The 18,714-nt window shown below is 32.4% G+C and overlaps 3 protein-coding genes across 3 annotated transcripts; 1 reads left to right on the top strand and 2 right to left on the bottom strand.

Annotated features, from left to right (window-relative positions):
- Positions 1 to 1,830, top strand: TIP1-2 (aquaporin TIP1-2). Its single transcript, NM_001393788.1, is given in 2 exon segments — positions 1 to 459; positions 1,302 to 1,830. Coding segments are annotated over 2 exon segments (762 nt in total). The 5' UTR covers positions 1 to 69; the 3' UTR covers positions 1,674 to 1,830.
- A 1,237-nt stretch (positions 1,831 to 3,067) lies between these two features.
- LOC103486518 (dioscorin dioA3-like) lies at positions 3,068 to 10,825 on the bottom strand. Its single transcript, XM_051084165.1, has 7 exons — positions 10,460 to 10,825; positions 5,328 to 5,363; positions 4,644 to 4,753; positions 4,112 to 4,217; positions 3,659 to 3,823; positions 3,505 to 3,558; positions 3,068 to 3,332 (listed from the first exon to the last, which is right to left on the bottom strand). The coding sequence occupies exons 1-7, from the start codon at positions 10,733 to 10,735 to the stop codon at positions 3,243 to 3,245; spliced, it is 837 nt and encodes a 278-aa protein (XP_050940122.1). The 5' UTR covers positions 10,736 to 10,825; the 3' UTR covers positions 3,068 to 3,242.
- A 3,531-nt stretch (positions 10,826 to 14,356) lies between these two features.
- Positions 14,357 to 16,998, bottom strand: LOC103486516 (alpha carbonic anhydrase 7-like). Its single transcript, XM_008444504.3, has 6 exons — positions 16,594 to 16,998; positions 16,381 to 16,490; positions 16,179 to 16,284; positions 14,960 to 15,127; positions 14,791 to 14,844; positions 14,357 to 14,678 (listed from the first exon to the last, which is right to left on the bottom strand). Exons 1-6 carry the CDS (start codon positions 16,897 to 16,899, stop codon positions 14,589 to 14,591), a joined length of 834 nt encoding a protein of 277 aa, XP_008442726.2. The 5' UTR covers positions 16,900 to 16,998; the 3' UTR covers positions 14,357 to 14,588.
- Positions 16,999 to 18,714: the final 1,716 nt, after the last annotated feature.

Here is an 18,714-nt window from a genome sequence, read left to right on the forward strand (position 1 = left end):
AGGCGGAGAATCGGATTCGTCATATCAACAAAAGAGAAAAGTATCACTTCCACTCTTAGAACTCAAACCATGCCGTTTCAAAGGATAGTTATCGCCGTGGGTCGGCCGGAGGAGGCCACCCATCCTGCCGCCCTGAAGGCCGCTTTGGCCGAGTTTATTTCTACTCTTATCTTCGTTTTTGCCGGCCAAGGTTCCGGTCTGGCTTTCTCTAAGCTCACTCATAATTCACCCACCACTCCGATTGGTCTCATCATCGCCTCCATAGCTCATGGCTTTGCCCTTTTTGTCGGTGTCTCCACCGCCGCAAACATCTCCGGTGGACACCTTAACCCCGCCGTGACTTTCGGGGCCTTGCTCGGCGGTAACATCACTATCCTTCGCGGTATTCTTTATTGGATCGCTCAGCTCCTCGGCGCCGTCGTCGCTAACTTGTTGCTCAAGTTCGTCATCGTCGACGTGGTGAGTTATATTATAAATACATCTAATTCGTTTCGTTTACTATTATGCTAAAAATATAATTTAATTTAAATGATTGGTTAACTAACTAAATCAATAGGATGTTTTCAAAACCGATATTTATAAGTATACTGAAACTTATCCTATGATGTGATAAAAGTGAAAATTTTCAATATTTATAAAATTTTATTATTTAATATAATTTCTTTTAATTTTTTTCGAAGGAAATAAATTTATTTATTTTTTCTTTCTTTTAATGTATGAGGTTTTTAGTATGTTTTCTTCTTGGATTTAAATAATATTTTGCTTTTGTTTATGAACTTTGAGTTTATGTTTCTGTTTGGCTATAGTTTTTTATGTGTAATTTTTTTCTTAGATGTTTACTTGTAGAAATATGTATTCATTTAATTAAAACAATTATAATTAAATAAATTAAATAAACATAAGTCAACACCAAAAACAAAAAGAGAACATTAATTACTTACGGAAAAAGTGTAAAATCTAACTATTAAGATCAAGATTGCTCTTACTATTTATCTCATAATAAAATTACTTAATCTCAGTTTCCTAACCATTGTTTTTTTTTTGTTTTAAAAATCAAGAATTTTCAAAATTTCAATGTAATTTTGCATTTAGTTCAATTCTTAATTAAAATTTAATTTTCTAAACTTGGTTTGGTTTTTTTTTTTTCATATCATGGATGGATAGAAATTAGATAAAAATCTAAAAAGAAAAAAATATTATCGAAAAAAGTGTTTTTAGTGTTCATTTCCACAAAATAAAAAGCAAATAAATGTATAAATTAGTATTTGAATCTAAATGGTTAGAGTGTATAATATTGGCAGGCAATTACGGGATTCTTGCCAACAGCAGGGGTTGGAATATGGGAAGCATTTGTATTCGAGATTGTAATGACATTCGGTTTAGTCTACACTGTCTACGCCACCGCCATTGATCCCAAAAGAGGTGAACTGGGAGTCATTGCACCCATCGCCATCGGTTTAATCGTGGGCGCTAACATTTTGGTGGGCGGCCCATTCACCGGTGCCTCCATGAACCCTGCCGTCGCCTTCGGACCTGCCGTCATCTCTTGGTCTTGGGTTAACCATTGGATCTACTGGGCTGGCCCTCTCATCGGCGGCGGCTTAGCCGGCATTGTGTATGAACTGTTCTTCATTGGCTTCACCCACGAGCCTCTTCCGACTGCAGAGTACTGAAGAAGTGTATTATTGATCTGTTGTAGTCATTAACCTTTCTTCTCTTCGTCAACTTCTTTGTTCTACGTTTCTCTTCATTAATCTGTCTTCCTCTTCAACTTTTCAATGTCATCCATTTTGATATCGTATTAAATTGATGTCTTCTTTCTTCCTTGAATTCCTTAATCGACCCAAACATCTTTTTAAGTAGTGATAGAAGATAAAACATCTCAAAATTAATTGGCAATTTTTTTTTGAGTTATACTAGATTCTATTAAAAAATTAATTAGTAATGAAAGGAGTTGTCAATCTGACTTATAAGAATGTGGATTTCTTTAGTTTTTCCAACGTTGGATTCACGTGATCTCAACAATTTTGGCAACAATTATTTGTGAGTGAGCCCCAAAATTGATTACATTAATAGAGATGGTTAATTCATAATTGTAAAAGTGGAAAGTATGGAAAGTTAGGGGAATGTGGGTGGGGGTGGCCGCAGGGGACGTGATGTGGTTGAGGGGAATAAGGAAAAGGAGTGTTTGGTAACAAGTAGAGTGTGGCCCAGTGGTCAAGGGGAATGCCAACTTTGTGGATAGTGAGGTGTAGGGTGAGAGGGTCTGATTCACGTGTTTGAGTAATACGACGCCGTCTGGTTCCTCCTCTCATTGTACGGTACGCTCCAACCCCAAAATCTTTAAAGTGAAATCAAATGTGTTTCCGAATACACAGTTTAAAAATAATTTGTTTTTGTTTTCAATTAAATCATTTCATAAAAAAAGAAACTGAATCAATTAACTGTCTATTTTGATAAATTAAATCTATTAATAACCATTATTATCTTTTCCAAAAACACATACGAAAAATATATATTCAAAGTCACACGTTGAATAAAAAAGTAGAAGATCACAAATAAATAAATAAGGTGAGCCTAATATATATATCAGTATCATGGTATGTGACATTTCTATAAAAATCGAAAGTGAAGCCACAATAACTTATATGTAAAGTAAAGGCTAATTTAAGTAAAAGACGTCTAACTCTAAAATTATCTAATCTTTAATTTTTAATACAAACTAACATGAACATTAAATTTCGATAGTTACGTTCAATTTGAAGCTAGATTTGCTGTGTCCAATAATTTCTCTTGTTTCTATCTAGTGTATAAGATTCTTCATACAAGTAAATTAAGATAGTGTAATTAACAAGATAAGTTACAAAATTAATAGACTATTTCTGTTTATACAATTATTATCAAACAATTGAAATTTTGCATATATGCATTTCATACTTTATTTAGCGCTATTTTATCCTTATCTCAATTCTTGTTTTTTTTAGTAAGTATTAATTCATACTCTTTTTTCTTTAGTAAGTATTAATTCATACTCTTTTTTCTAACTTAATCAAAACAAATAGTTGAATTATCTTAATTTTCTTCATCTCGATCCCCACATATTTATTACAAATAGATTTTTTGAATTACCTAAGAGTGCAAAAGTAATATTGTCACCATCACAATACAACTACCGAACAGGTTTGAAACATAGAAATTTAAGGTAATACATGGCAGTTTATTATTGGAGACGAAGCAATCGTCTACTCGGCCGCTACACTTTGCCATGAGAATGGGTCAAAGTAGAAAACGTTTCTTCCATTAATCTTTTGCAATGGCCTCGCATTCTTCTCCTGCATGCCCCATGCATATTCATTTTACTTCATTAATTACACAAACAACAATCCATTCACATAACATCAAAATTAAGATCACGCTACTTTTGTAATTCTACTTATTTGATTTCTTTATCTTTATTGAGTAAGCTACTTAATTAGGTTTTCAAGGGTATGAAGTTAAACTTACTTCTACGAGAGCTTGTTTAAGAAGCTCGACTTGATATGGTGCGACAGTTTGTACCTATAACAATAATGGGTCAGGAGATTGAAATTAGAAAAGTAATTGATTCAAGATGACAAATTATGAAAATTAAATGAAGGAAAAACAACTATATATGAACCTTTTCCATGACAGTCCAAATGACACCTTCAGTACAAGGAGGAGTGGTGAGTGATCCAATATATCTGAAATATTTTCTTCCATCAAGCCTTGCTACTCTAGGATCCACTTTTCCAAGAAATTCCTCACCTCCTTCAATATTTAGATACTTTATATCCCTTTCTATCTGAAAACCAACCAACATTTAAAGTCAATGAATTATTTAACTTTTTTTTTTATTAAAAAAAATCAAATAAGAAAAGGTAATCTAATTATGATTTAAAGGTTAATTGTAGTGTAATTTTGTTAAAAAAAATAAAGAGAAGGTTGCAGTATGAACTTCTCAAGCTTATTTTTAGGATTTCTTGTTTTTGAGAAATCATCTTCTACCTCCCTTAATCTTATTGAAAATATCATCGTGTCGTTTTTCAAAGAAATAAATTGATTAATAATGATAAAGGTAATTTCTTTTTACCATAGAGATGAATGGATCCCGTGGACCGTACTCAAATAAAACACCAACAACGGCAATTTTCTGAGTTACATTGTTGAAGTGGACCATATGAAGCTCCAAAGGGTACCTAATTATAATTAACATCTCAATTTAATTAGTTCTCATTACATTTAATAATACTAAAAAAAATCTAGAGAAAAAAATCTAGGGATAAATCTTTTTTTTTTTTTTTTTTTTTTTTAAAAAAACCTTTCCAATAGTATCAATTTAGATAAAAAGAGTTTCAACTTTAATCTTCTAATACATGTGTTCTTAACAATGTTTCTTATAACATGTAATAAATTATATAACATGTGCACGATATGAAATTGCTTATTCTTTACAGAAAAAGAAAAACAACAATAGTTTTTTCTTTATTGAAAATTTATGAGTTTGAAAATTAGTAAGCGAATTAGTTGAAATTTAATTGAGGGTTAAAACTAAAAAAGAAAAAAAGAAGAAGAAGATATAGATGTAAGTTTAGGGTCTAAATTGGAGAGGGAGAGATAGAGACGTTTTGCCATCTTGGGTGTGCTCGGAAGGATGGTGCCAATGGTAATTTTGAAGTTGAAAATCAACATTGTTGATTTTGATTGAACCAGCATTGTTTCCTTTCCAATCTACCTGCACTCATATTATTTTCAATTTAAACAAATTAAATTTATGGTAATACCTCTAATTTAGTACAAAGAAAAGAGGAGAAAGTATTATAAATTATGGAAAAAAAATACACAAATATTTGAAAATGATTGCTAGCTAATCAACGTCAATGAATTAAATATAGAAATCTAGGAATCTTGCAAACATAAACATGTCCATTTTTTAGTTGATTCATCATCATACGTCCAATTTGCAAGAAGTCTCAAAGTAATCGATCTTCTTCTTCTTCTTTTTTTCTTTTGATAAAGAAGGGAAAAAAAGTTATCCATTTGTTAGGTTTTTGAAAGGAGTTATTATATATTATAATAATCATAAAGAAAAAGAATGTCTCTGATCATCATACATAATTAATAAATTTCATATTCCTTATCCTTTCTTCTCTAATTAAAAATTGAGAAGAAACATGCAGTTAAAAATAAAAGAAAAAGAAAAAGAGAAGCTCCTAACTTAAGAAACTAACATTTAACTGATTAAAGAGAATGAAAAAGAAATACACAAAACCCAAATAATATGTAAAGAAAAGAATATATATACTTACAATAATTTCGTGGCCATCATTCCTGAGAATTGCATTAGCAGTGTAACTTTATTGATTTTTCTGTATTTCTCATGTCAAATATTACAGCATACATGTATATTTATACACAAAATTAAGGTTAAATAAGGGAAGAATAATAGTGTTAAATACAGCATAATCTCCTCCATGATATTTGAGCATAATCTCCTCCATGATATTTGAGCATAATCTACTCCATGATATTTGCTCTAATTTCATTAATACCCTCCCTCAAACTCAAGATGGGAGTGTCGAGACCACCTTGAGTTTGTGAATTAACTGAGTGAAACGAGGAGAATGGAGAGCTTTGGTGAATATATCCGCAGGTTGATCGGTGGTAGAGATGGGTTGGAGATGAAGTGTGTTGCTCTGTAGGTGGTGGCGAACAAAGTGACAGTCATTTTCAATATGCTTTGTTCGTTCATGGAATACATCATTGTGTGCAATCTGAATAGCACTGTGATTATCACAATGAAGAATAGTGGGTGATGTCTGTGGGGCCCCCATATCAGTAAGAAGCCAACGCAGCCAAATTAATTCTGAAGTAGCATCAGCCAGTGCACGATATTCAGACTCTGTGCTGGAACGGGAAACAACAGATTGTTTCTTACTTCGCCAGGAGATAAGAGCGTCACCTAGATAGAAGCAATAGCCAGTGGTAGACCGTCTATCAGTAGGATCACCCGCCCAATCAGCATCAGAGAAACCAGAGAGAACCAGGGAGGATTGGGAGGAGAACTGTAGACCATGACCCAAAGTACCTTTGATGTAGCGAAGAATGCGAAGGACGGCAGTGAAGTGAATTGTACGAGGGGCAGCCATGAACTGACTAACAATATGAACTGCATACGCAATATCTGGACGAGTCACAGTTAGGTAAATTAGGCTGCCAACTAGTTGCCTATACAACGTGGGATCTTCAAGGGGAACACCATCAAAAGGAGTGAGACGCACATTCGGATCCAGAGGTGTTGAGAAAGTGGCAGAATCAGTAATACCAGATCGATTGAGGAGGTCAGACGCATATTTGGCTTGAGATAAATAGTAGCCACTAGATGATGAGGAGATCTCAAGACCAAGAAAATAGTTGAGATTTCCTAAGTCCTTCATCTCAAAATGCTTACCCAGGTAACATTGCAAATCAGATATGGCTTGAGGGTCATCACCTGTAATAATCATGTCATCCACATATAAGAGAAGGAGAACAATACCATTAGGCGTCTGACGAGTAAATAAGGCGGAATCATGAGAACTGGAGGTGAACCCGAGTTGTGTAATGGTTGAACTAAAGGTTGCAAACCAAGCTCGAGGAGCCTGTTTGAGGCCGTAGAGAGCACGGCGAAGAAGGCATACTTTCTGTGGTGGTGGAGTAGTGCCAGGTGGTGGTTTCATATAGACTTCTTCAGATAGGGTTCCATTTAGAAACGCATTTTTAACATCCATTTGAAGAAGGGGCCATTGTTTTGCAGCTGCAATGGCTAGAAGACTACGGACAGATGTCATTCGAGCTACTGGAGCAAACGTTTCTTCATAATCAATCCCATATTCCTGAGAATATCCTTTAGCAACAAGACGTGCTTTGTATCGTTCAATAGAGCCATCAGAGTGCGTTTTTATTTTAAAAATCCACTTACAGCCAATAGGTTTCTTACCAGGAGGTAGGTCAACATAATCCCAGGTGTGAGTTTTGGCTAAGGCTTGAAGTTCATTATCCATTGCTTGCTGCCACAAAGGGTTAGTACTGGCTTCCTTATACGAGGAGGGTTCAACTAAAGACATGATAGTAGAAAAACAATGGTACTCTTTGAGATGAGAAGGAGTTTCTCTTACCCGGGTGGATCGTCGGACAGGTGCATGTTCAGGTTCCTCACAGGGGACAGATGGGAGTTCCGGGAGTGCGGAGGTAGTGTGCGATTCAGTGAGCTCAGATGTGAGTGGGGGACAAGATGTAGTGTTGGATGGTGAATCAGGAGTGGGAAATAGAGGGGTAGAAGGATCAGTAAAGAATGAGTGCGGACTAGATAGAGAGGCATGAAATGAAGAAAGACTAGAAAACATACGATGTTCCCAAAAGGTGACATGGCGAGAAATACGTAATCGTTGAGAGATAGGATCCCAACAACGAAAACCTTTATGTTCGGTGCCATAACCCAAGAAACAACAGAGACGAGCACGAGGTTCCAGTTTGGTATGTTCATGGGAATGTAATAACACAAAGCATGCACACCCAAAGACTTTGAGATGAGAGTAAGTTGGAGGAGTACCGTATAGTCGTTCAAATGGGGAAATATTGTGTATGACCTGAGATGGAAGGCGATTGATGACATAAACAGAGGTGAGGGCAGCCTCTCCCCAAAATTTTTCAGGACAGGATCCAGAAAGGAGTTGGGCACGAACAGAGTCTAAAATGTGGCGGTGTTTGCGTTCCGCTCGTCCATTTTGCTGGGAAGTGTGAGGACATGAGCGTTGAATCAAAGTGCCTTGTTGTGCAAGGAAGGAAAGAAAACGAGAGTCCTTATATTCCATTGCATTATCTGTGCGAAGAATTTTGATTTTGCTAGAAAATTGTGTTTGAATCATATTTGCAAAATCAACATATATTTGATATAAGGAGGAACGATTTCTGAGAAAGTAAATCCAAGTGAATCGAGAATAATCATCAATAAATAACACAAAATATCGATAACCATTAACAGTAGGACATGGAGCAGGTCCCCAAATATCAGAGTGAATTAGGCCAAAAGGTTTATCACATAAAGAAGCAGATTTAGGAAAGGACAAAGCAGGTTGTTTCGCCATTTTGCAATGTAAACAATCAAAAGTATTAAACTGAGAAACATTGTTTAAAAGACCAGTAGAAGTTAAACTACGAAGTTTATTAGAGGATGCATGACCTAAACGAAGATGCCACTGAAATAGAGTGTTATCAGTGACGGGAGCAGAGATGGCTGGAAACACAGGAGAATGTTGTAGGGATGTGAGCTCAAATAATCGACCCACCTTCCGTCCCGTACCAATCACTTGTCCCGTCTGAGAATCCTGAACCTGACAACCATGAGAGGAAAAAATAATAGTAAGTCCGAGATCACATAATTGACCAACAGAAGCTAGGTTGAATGTGAGATTTGGGACATGATAGGTGTTGGAAAGTTTGATGGTGGGTGTATTAACGGTGCCAATGTGGGAAATAGACATGGAATTACCATCAGCAGAGTGGATCGGGGGAAGTGATTGAACAGGAATATGAGATGATAATAAGGAAATGTCAGAAGTCATGTGATTACAACAGGCAGAGTCAAGGAGCCAAGAGGTACCTGGGGTGACAGCAAGAGCAGTAGATTGGGAAGAGATCACCTGTTTCAGTAAATCATGAAGATCAGTCAACTGAAGACTTGAAGGTTCAGTGATGTCAGATGTAGCAGCAGCAACAACAGATGAAGAACCGGCTTTATGGGAAAATTTGGGTTTGTGTGAATGACCAGGAGGGCGGGGTGGGCGTGTTGGACAATTATCCAAAATATGACCTCGTTTGTGACAATACCTGCACTCAATAGTAGGACAGTTAGCAAACTTATGACCATGAAGTTTGCAATTCTTACAGAAGATGGTCTCATTAGCTTGTCGGAGATGAGTAGTTGCAAGGGCGACATCAGAGTGCAGGGAGGAGACAATGCCAAGTCTTTTCTCCTCAAATAAGATTTCTTGAACAGCAGCATCAAGAGATGGCAGAGGATTACGATGTAACAGAGCAGCACGAACGGATTCATATTCTGGTCGGAGACCCATTAATACTTTGATGAGACGAATATGATCAGGGCTAATTTTTGCTTGATCCAACTGAGTCCAAATAGGCTGAAGAGTGGCGAGATATTCATTCACAGATTGTCCCATTTCCTGATTGAGACTAACAAGTGTAGAGTGCAGCTGATAATAATGAGCCAGTCCTATAGACTGAAAACGTGTGTATAGAAAATCCCAGAGTTCTTTTGCACTATCAAAGGCATCAAACTGAGTGTGGATGGCTGGAATAGAAGTATTACCTAACCAAGTGATAATTTGGTGATTTTTGCTGTCCCAATCCTCAAGTCTTTCAATGTACTGAATATCCTCTGCACTGGTTTCATGGACAATAGGTTTGACAGGTTTGGTAATATCTCCCGTGACGATACGCCATAATTTTCGACCTATTAGAAAACTCCTCATTTGGTGGGCCCAGGTAATATAGTTTGTGCCATCAAGGATGGTGCTAATGGGGCGAGCTACGTCACTTTTCTCCATCTCGTCGGACAGAGGGGCGGAATTAATCTCACGGCTGATTTCAAGTGGTATACAGGAATACAGGAACACAGATTTCAAGTGGGCTAGTGGAGATCTCAAGTGGGCTAGTGGGCTAGTGGGGGTGATATTTTATATGGTTTATATAATGGGCTAGGAAGGCAGAAGTGGGCTAGTGGGTGTCTATGAATAGGTCTTCGCGGACGAACAGAGGCTGACGAATCGGAGGAGTGGGTTCGAGCCCCACGGTAGGCGGACAGAGATTGAGGTAGAGATCGCAAGGTCTTCGCGGACGAACAGAGGCTGACGAATCGGAGGAGATCTGTATCGGTCGACGATGGCGGACGAACAGAGATGGAGATCTGGGTATTTATGTCTTTGAGTAGCAGACGAACAGAGGTAGACGTAGAGATCTGTAGATCTGTATCAGTTTCGTCTACAAAACTAGTCCTCGCCGAACAATGGCTGAGGCGGGCGAGTAATGGTTGAGGCGAACGAATCAGAGGCTGAGGCAGAGATCTAAGATCTGGAACAGAGGCTGAGGCTGAGAACTGAATGGAGGATGAGCAAGGGTCGACGGCTGAATGGAGGACAAAACAGAGTTTTCCGGCGACAAACAGATTAGGGCTCTGATACCATGTAACTTTATTGATTTTTCTGTATTTCTCATGTCAAATATTACAGCATACATGTATATTTATACACAAAATTAAGGTTAAATAAGGGAAGAATAATAGTGTTAAATACAGCATAATCTCCTCCATGATATTTGAGCATAATCTCCTCCATGATATTTGAGCATAATCTACTCCATGATATTTGCTCTAATTTCATTAATAAGCAGGTTTATGGTTCCTTATAAGACAACCCAACCCTCTATTCCAATCTGCAGTCCACTTTGATAAAGCAATGGGAGATTGAATGTTTCCGTTACCACACTTTGCCCATTCTATATTCAATTCTCCCCAAAACTTAGGCCCTTTCTCACTGCATGGATCGTAGCTGAACTCTTCACTATTACTCTTCACCCTTACTGATAACAATAATAATGATATCAAAACAAAACAACATATTGTTTTCATGCAAATATGGGTCTGTTTCATTAGGTTTTCCATTTCTTTAATTTGGAGGAATAATATGAAGATTAAAAGAGAGAGAGAGCGAGAGAAAGAGAGAAAGAGAGAGAAGGGTTTTAAAGTTTTTGAGGTTCTTGGTTGGACTAAAATCATGCATCCGATGCACCCTTTTTATACTACTTTCATATGCATGTGAAAATTTAAGTGTGAAAACTCTTATATTCCTTTGTGGAATAAAACGTTTGTGTGTGTATATATATCTAGCTGGTTGTACTTTCATGGAAAACATATTTTTTTGTCTTAAAGTTTAAAGTGTTGCATTTTTACCTCATAGATTTTAAGTTGGGTTTTCTTTCTCTAATATATTTATTTAGATATTTAGCTAGTGTCTATTAGTGATTGACTTTATTATATCTATTATTGATAGATATCGATAGACTACTATAAATGTTTATAGTTTTTATTGATTTTAATTTTGACAGTAAGATTTCAAAATGATGTCAAGCTTTTCTATTTAAGATTTAAGTTTTGGGCAGTTCTCACATGTTTGGTACCTTAACAAACAAAAGGATAAAAAAGGAAGTTTTAATTTTGAAAAAAAAAACAAATCTTCAATCACACCTAAAACAAACTAAAACTCAAAATTAAAAAATAAAATGTTATATCTTAATAGTCAAAAAAAAAAAAAAAAGAAAAAAAAAACTATTTACAACTTTTTCTTTTAATAGTTTCTTTTATGTGAAACGTAAATAGCATATATTTTTTTCTTATTTTTTAAAAAATTGATATTTTAAACTTAATTAATAATTTAATAAAAACGAAACTAAAGATAAATACAATAAAATTAGTAATTAGATGAAACCCTGAGGGAAAAATTGCGTTTTCCAAGACAACGTGAAAATTATACTTTATATAGTTTCAATAATTCTTTTATACACACGATACACTTTTTAAAGGTTCTTTTATTTATTTATTTCTTTAAAGTTCATTTATTTTTTTAATTAATTTAATATACATGTGTTCTATTCATCATCATCTTTTTTTTTTTTTTTCATTATTATTATTATTGTTATAATATTATTAATTTAGTTACCAAAAGTTCTATTTTTCTTTGGAGGAATTAATGAGTATCTTTGGAGGATAAGCTTTTTTTATATATATATATATATATATATAATTTGAGGACAATAGTATTTTGATAATTAATAAATTGATAAATTATTTCATCATAAAGGGTAATTTAAAAGAGTAATTTAAGATGGTAGAATATAAATTTTTTTATCTTATTTTATTTACATAAATTAATATTAATTAAATTAAATTTAATACAAGCTTGTAATCTCAAGTCTTGAAATTTCGTGAACTATGCATGAATTTGAAAACATTAAAAAAAAAATGGTAGAATGTGAAGAATTTTCTCTTTCTTTTATATAAAAAAAAGTAGAGTAATTCTTATTATATTTAATTAAAAGACTCATTCACACAACAATTTAACATCCATCTTGTTTTTTTTTATTACTATTTTTATGTTTTCTAAATTCAAGTAGTTAACTTTAAACATGTCACATGATTTAAGGCATATACTAATCAACTAGAAAGAGTAAATAATTTTGTGGGTAATACTATATTTTTTTGTCAAATAAATCGTTTTAAATTTATATCAACAAATTTTTTTTTCTTATAAAATAAAAATTTGAATAATTACATGTTAAAATATATATATATATATATATATAGGATTTAAGCAAGCAGCTGCCTAATCTAGACTAAAAAAAAAGGTAAAGAAAAAGAAAAAGAAAGAGACAGTTAATTAGTTCATAAAAGAGGAGGGCAGGTAAACCAACTCCAACCTCTATTAACTTTCGTATGATAATTAAACTAAGAAAAACGTTTAATATTCTTTTAAAAAAACGTTTAATGTTAATTAATTGTTTAATGGTTAATCATTTTAATTATTTTTCTATTTTACTTTTCTTCTTCTTACTTTTTGAAAAAGTCAGATCAATGGAAAGAAAAAAAAAAAAAAATTATACCTCATTTCACCTGTTCATTTTCTCCTCTCTCCCTACTTTAAAATCTAAAACTACAATCAATATTAAAAGTTTAAATATTTTAAAAAGGTAGGTATGTTTTTAATAGTTAACGTTAAGTTATTATATATGGATTTAATACAAATTCTTTTTTAGGATGACCCTCGAAGGGGAAAAAGAAAGAAAACACGTACGTACTAAATTTGTAGTGCTCAATTTCAGTTTTTATTAGTCTAGTTATTGTTGTTGTACAAGCAAGAAGGTTTCTTTAATGGAAGTTGATATTTCTTTCTCAACTTCTTTTTCTTCTTTGTATTTAGTTGATTCATAGTTATTGATGTTTGGGGTCTGTTTGGTTGCTGACAAAATTGTAGTAAGAATTAGACAAATGGAGGAAAAATGAAAAATGTTAGTATATATCGTAAAAGAACGAAGGCTTTTATATGAGTTGTTTTGAATTTGGTACCTTTCCCAAATAAAAGAAATGTTGAAGAATACGACTGATTTAGACTGTCTTTCATTTATATATATATTTTCATTTTTAAAAATTAGAAACAATAATATATTTTAACTATTTTCATTTTTGTTTTTGAAAAGAAAAAACAAAATAGAAACTTGTTGTTTATGGTAATTACTATATTCCAAATTCATCTTTAAATATACAATGGTTACTCTTATACAAAAATTATTTAGATGTTAACATAATATGCTGAATGATTAAAAAAACGACCAAATAATAGAAATTAAAAGTACTAAATTGCAGAAACTATCCCCTAAACTATGAGTTTTCATTGGATATCAATATAATTATAACCCCCTAAGGTTTATTAAGTGTTGCAATCAGCCCTTGTATTAGTCAATTCCCATATCAGATGTAATCTAGCAGCCGTTGCCGATGAGCGGGAGTGGCTGGAGATCTTAAGCAGGGCGGCCATCGAAGAAGAAAGCAAAAGATTGAGAGATATAGCAAGGGATTTGATAGTTAATTAGAAGAAAAAGAAAAGCTGAAAAAGACGTAGCACTTCAATTTGGAAGATGTGTCTGACATCAAAAAATAAAGAATAAAAATAAAAAATAAAAAAGTAACAAGAGCAGTAAATTACAGTCTAAAAACTTCATTAATCTTCACGCAATAAATCAAAACATCAGATCACCAAAAATTCAAAACAGTCAATGAATCAAACGAACAAACAGAAGAGTACTAAAGATTGAATTTTACAATAATCAAATCAGAAATGAGGGTAGAAAAATTAATATAGTAATGAGATTAGCGAAAATCTGAGGGATTATGAAGAAGGGAAGAAGGAAGAAGGAAGAAGGAAGAAAAAACAGGTGTTTTATGAAGGAAGGAAAAGTTGGAAAAGGCAAAGTCGCAGAGATGAGATGAGATGGAGATGCTGGATGAAGGAAGAAGGCCAGCCATTGTTTAGGACTTCCATTTTCTTCATTATTTCTTTTACATGTATGAGAATTGAGTTAAAACTTAAAACTTTTAAGGGTGTAATTATAACCAAACTCAAAGTTAAAGAGTGATTAATGCAAATTTTCATAAAAGGTAGAATTCAACCTATATAAAATAAGCAGGTTCCACCAAGTGAGATTTAAATATCCGATTTTACTTTAATCCATATTATTAAACAAAATAAATAAAAAGTACATAGACACTTTGTTATTTTTTTGGGAAGACAGTCACGCTACTACGGTCCATTGTTGATAAATTTTAGAAACATTATTAAACAAAAGATTTGAACAAACTTCCAACTAAAACAACCACACCACTACAGCTTTGACCCTTTTATTTTCCAAAACATATAAATTTAAGGTAATACGTAGCAGTTTATTATTGGCCAAAAGGACATTGTCTACTCGGCTGCTACGCTTCCCCGTGAGGATGGGTCAAAGTAGAAGACCTCTCTTCCATTAACCTTTTGCAATGGTCTCGCATTCTTCTCCTGCCATTCGTTTTCAATAATATCATAACCAAATTGAATTATACAAAATTACACAATGCTATTTTTTTCACCATTTTCTTTTGGATCTTATCATGGGTTAAAATAAACTTACTTCTTTGACAGCATCTTTAAGAATCTTGACTTGATCGGGCGAGACAGTTTGTACCTTTAAATTAATGAATAATAACAATATTAATTAATAAGAGATTAAAATCAGAAAGTGATTAAAGTTAAGGGCAAATAATGATAAATTATTAAATTAAGAGGAATTAATTTTGAACCTTTTCCATGACGCTCCAAATGACACCTTCAGTACAAGGAGGTGTGGTGAGTGATCCAATATATCTGAAGTATTTTCTGATCCCATCAACCATTGCTATTCTAGGATCCATTTTTTCAAGATATTTCTTATCTTCTTCAGAATCTAAATCTTTTATATCTTTTTCTATCTGATATACAAAAACAAAACAAAACCCCAACTTAATTATCCTTTTTTTTTTTTACCAATTTAAATAATATTAATTCCATCAAATTTCTCTACTAATTATCTAAGTACTGATAACTAGAAGTTCAATCAATCTATTACTTGTTAAAGCACACTGATATCAATCCAAAAACTTATTCTTGTACTGAAGTTTTGCTCAATTTAAATATATTATATCAATTTTAAATTTCCTTTCGTTGTGAGTTTGATAAAATTAGTAGAAGACCAAAATAAATATTAATTGAGAAAGTAAATTAAATGCCAATATAACCATTAATTAATTCGTAACACATGGCTTCCTTGCATTTGATAGTAATTACCATTTAGATTTTATTTTTGAAATTTTTTTGCTTGTTTTCTTTATCTTTCTTAATTAATTAAACAGTTGAATTTTAAGCTAAAATTTCAAAAAATAGAAAATCAAGTTTTTCAAGGCAAACGACTTTTTCTAAGGGAAAAATTTTGATTTCTTTTTTTAAACATTCATTATCAGTGGATGACTAAACTCACTTAATTCTAAAACCCGAAACTAAAAACTAAGGTTATGTTGGATTATATTTTAATTGAATTTTTAAAATAAAATTTATAAACATTGCTTCCACTCAAACTTCTATGCTTTGCTATCTTCTCTCTACACCATCTTAAAAACAAACATTAGGCAAAATTTTTGAAAAAATTGTGGTTTCCGTAATCTTGTGTTTATTTTCATATTGTGATTGAAGAATGTACTTTTCAACTACATAATACAGGGAGAGATTTAATTAAAAACGAGTTAGAAAGAATAAACTATTGTCAGTATCATATTGAACATAAATAAATTTATGACTTAAGATTTTGTCGTCTAATAATGATCAGTTCGGATTTTTTGTTTTTGTTTTAATACTAACACTGGGGATATAGAGGAAATTTATACCTCTATCCTCAAGAAATATAATAGATGTTAAATATATTATCATTTGGTTATGGTGATTTAGGTTCGATTAGTTAAAGATATTGATGAAATTAAATTTATTTACCAGAGAGATGAATGGATCAGGTCGACCATATTCGAACACGACGCCAACAACAGCTTTGTCGTTGGTTGCAATGTTCATATGTACCATATGAAGCTCCAAAGGGTACCTAATAAATTAATGTTTTCATCAATCTTGTTACTTCAAATAATCATGCTATTAAATAAAAAAGAAATGATTGTAGAGAGGGAGAAGGAGAGAGGACGTTTTGCCATCTAGGGTATGCTCAGAAGGATGATGCCAATGGAAATTTTGAAGTTGGTAATCCATGTTGTTTATCTTTATCGATCCAGCATTTCCTGTACTCCAATCTACCTACATTTGTTCATCCATTATTTTTTTCTTAAATAAATAAAACCATGCATGTAAATAAATAATACAAAGTAAACCTAGTACTTAAACAAACATATATGCTTACAATAATTTCATGGCCATCATTGTTGAGATATGCTTTAGCAGGTATATGGTCAATGGTGAGATCACTGAAGGCTTCGTAATAATAATCTGCAGTCCACTTTGACAAAGCAATAGGAGATTGAATTTTTCCTTTCTTACAAATTTCCCATTCTTTCTTTAGTTCTCCCCAATACTTAGGCCCTTTCTTACTGCATGGATCATAATTGAACTTTTCGTCACCCTTCACTGTTTTTGATAACAATGATAACCAAACCATGCAAAACATTGCTAAAATGAGGAGATGGGTTTGTTTTTTTAGGGTTTCCATTTCTTTTTTGAGGGCTATGCTCCCTAACAATTTGGAGAAAAAGATCAGAGAGCAATTTTAAGATTTGGGTTTCGGTTGGAAAATAAATGTACCCAATGAACCCTTTATATACTACTTTGTTGTGTATGAAAGTGTGTGAAATCTATTATACCCCCTTATATGCACCTTTTATCACATGCATCGATTTTAAGATGGTTAAACTTTTAATTTACAGATATTGTATTTTAGTACAACAATTTGCAAATATATGATGAGGATCAAAATTTCGATTTTTACGGGATAAACAATTAAGGATAGATTGAAAACGTAAAACAAATTTACATGAATTTACTAATAGTGAGTTAGCTAAGACTATGGGTAGAGAAAAAATAATTCATATTTTAGATTGGAGACGTATTTTAAGGTTAGAGAGCTTATATAATACTTCTTGAAATTATAGGGTTTGAATCATAAATAATATAAATACGAAAAAAAAATGAAAGCACTAAATAACATATTCAAGACATTCCAACACAAACTCTCAAAAGAAAAGCTATGTGAATTAATATCGTTTAACTGGGCTTATTATTTCTTACCGGTCGATCAGAATGATTTAATATTTTTACCCATTGTGAATTTAATGAATTAATTAACTTCTTTCAATTAGGTAGTTGGAATTGAAGAAGTGAGTATTCAATTAGCTTTTTTAATCAATAATTGTTGGCAACAATAATTTTAAAAGTAATTTAGTTCATCCGCAACTGTAGAGAAGTAGGGTTCATAATAGATAAAAAAGCATTGTCATTTTCTTTCTTCTTTTCTTAAGTATGACTATGTATTTCATTATTATTCCTAAAATTGATATCCACTATAATTACCTAAATAACTTAGCCTCTTAAATTAATGTATTCAAATTTAGCTTCTGCTAATAAAATGGAATAAATGCTTACTAATAAATTATTATGAACTTGTGATATGTTGAAAATTTTGTATAATTAATTATTAAGTTGTATTATCACATAAAATATATGCAATATATTTGTCATTGTCTAGTATGTAATATATTTATTCCTTTTGAAATTGTGAATTCGAAAATTTGGATAAATTAAAAAACATTAAAATAGAAATGTTAATTTTCGAATTTACGCAGTTTGGATCAAATCTTATATTAATAGTTTTTTTAAAAATAGAATTTAGACAATATTCCTTGAGTTGAATCAATTTCATAACATAATATTGAATTTAAGTTTCCTACCAAACAAACCTTAAATCAATATAAACGTGTAAACTTCATTCTAAATAATAATGGCAACTTTAGAAAAAAATCCACTAATCTTTGTTCTTTTTGTCTTTTTATTAAAAAGAAAAAAAAACTTTTTTTTTTCAAGAACTACGTACACACTTGTTTCTTTTTTCTTTCTTTTGTTTCATACTGTTTTTAGTTACGTTACTATTAAGAATATGACATAAACAAATTTAAATAATCGATAGATTATATGTAATTAACGAAGGATTTATCGAGGAAAAAAAAACTCTTACTAAAAATCATGTAATATAATTATTATTTTCCCATAATTCTACCAAACCCAAACCTAATTCCTCCTTTCAATTCCATACCTCCAAACTTTAGTTCTTCGGTTTATATTTTTTTTTTAAACCCAAACTCCAAATTTACTTTTAATAGGTTTCTGGATTGGATTTGTTCAGTTGATCCACATAAACATACACAAACTTTTTCTTAACAAAGCTATCTTTATTATTAAGTAATAAATATAGACAGCTTTATTTATTTTGGGAAGATGAGAAGTGATTTATGTTTACTGTTGGGGAGTAGAT

The sequence above is a fragment of the Cucumis melo genome, chromosome 4 (assembly GCF_025177605.1).
Source record: "Cucumis melo cultivar AY chromosome 4, USDA_Cmelo_AY_1.0, whole genome shotgun sequence".
In the NCBI taxonomy this organism is placed as follows: Eukaryota; Viridiplantae; Streptophyta; class Magnoliopsida; order Cucurbitales; family Cucurbitaceae; genus Cucumis; species Cucumis melo.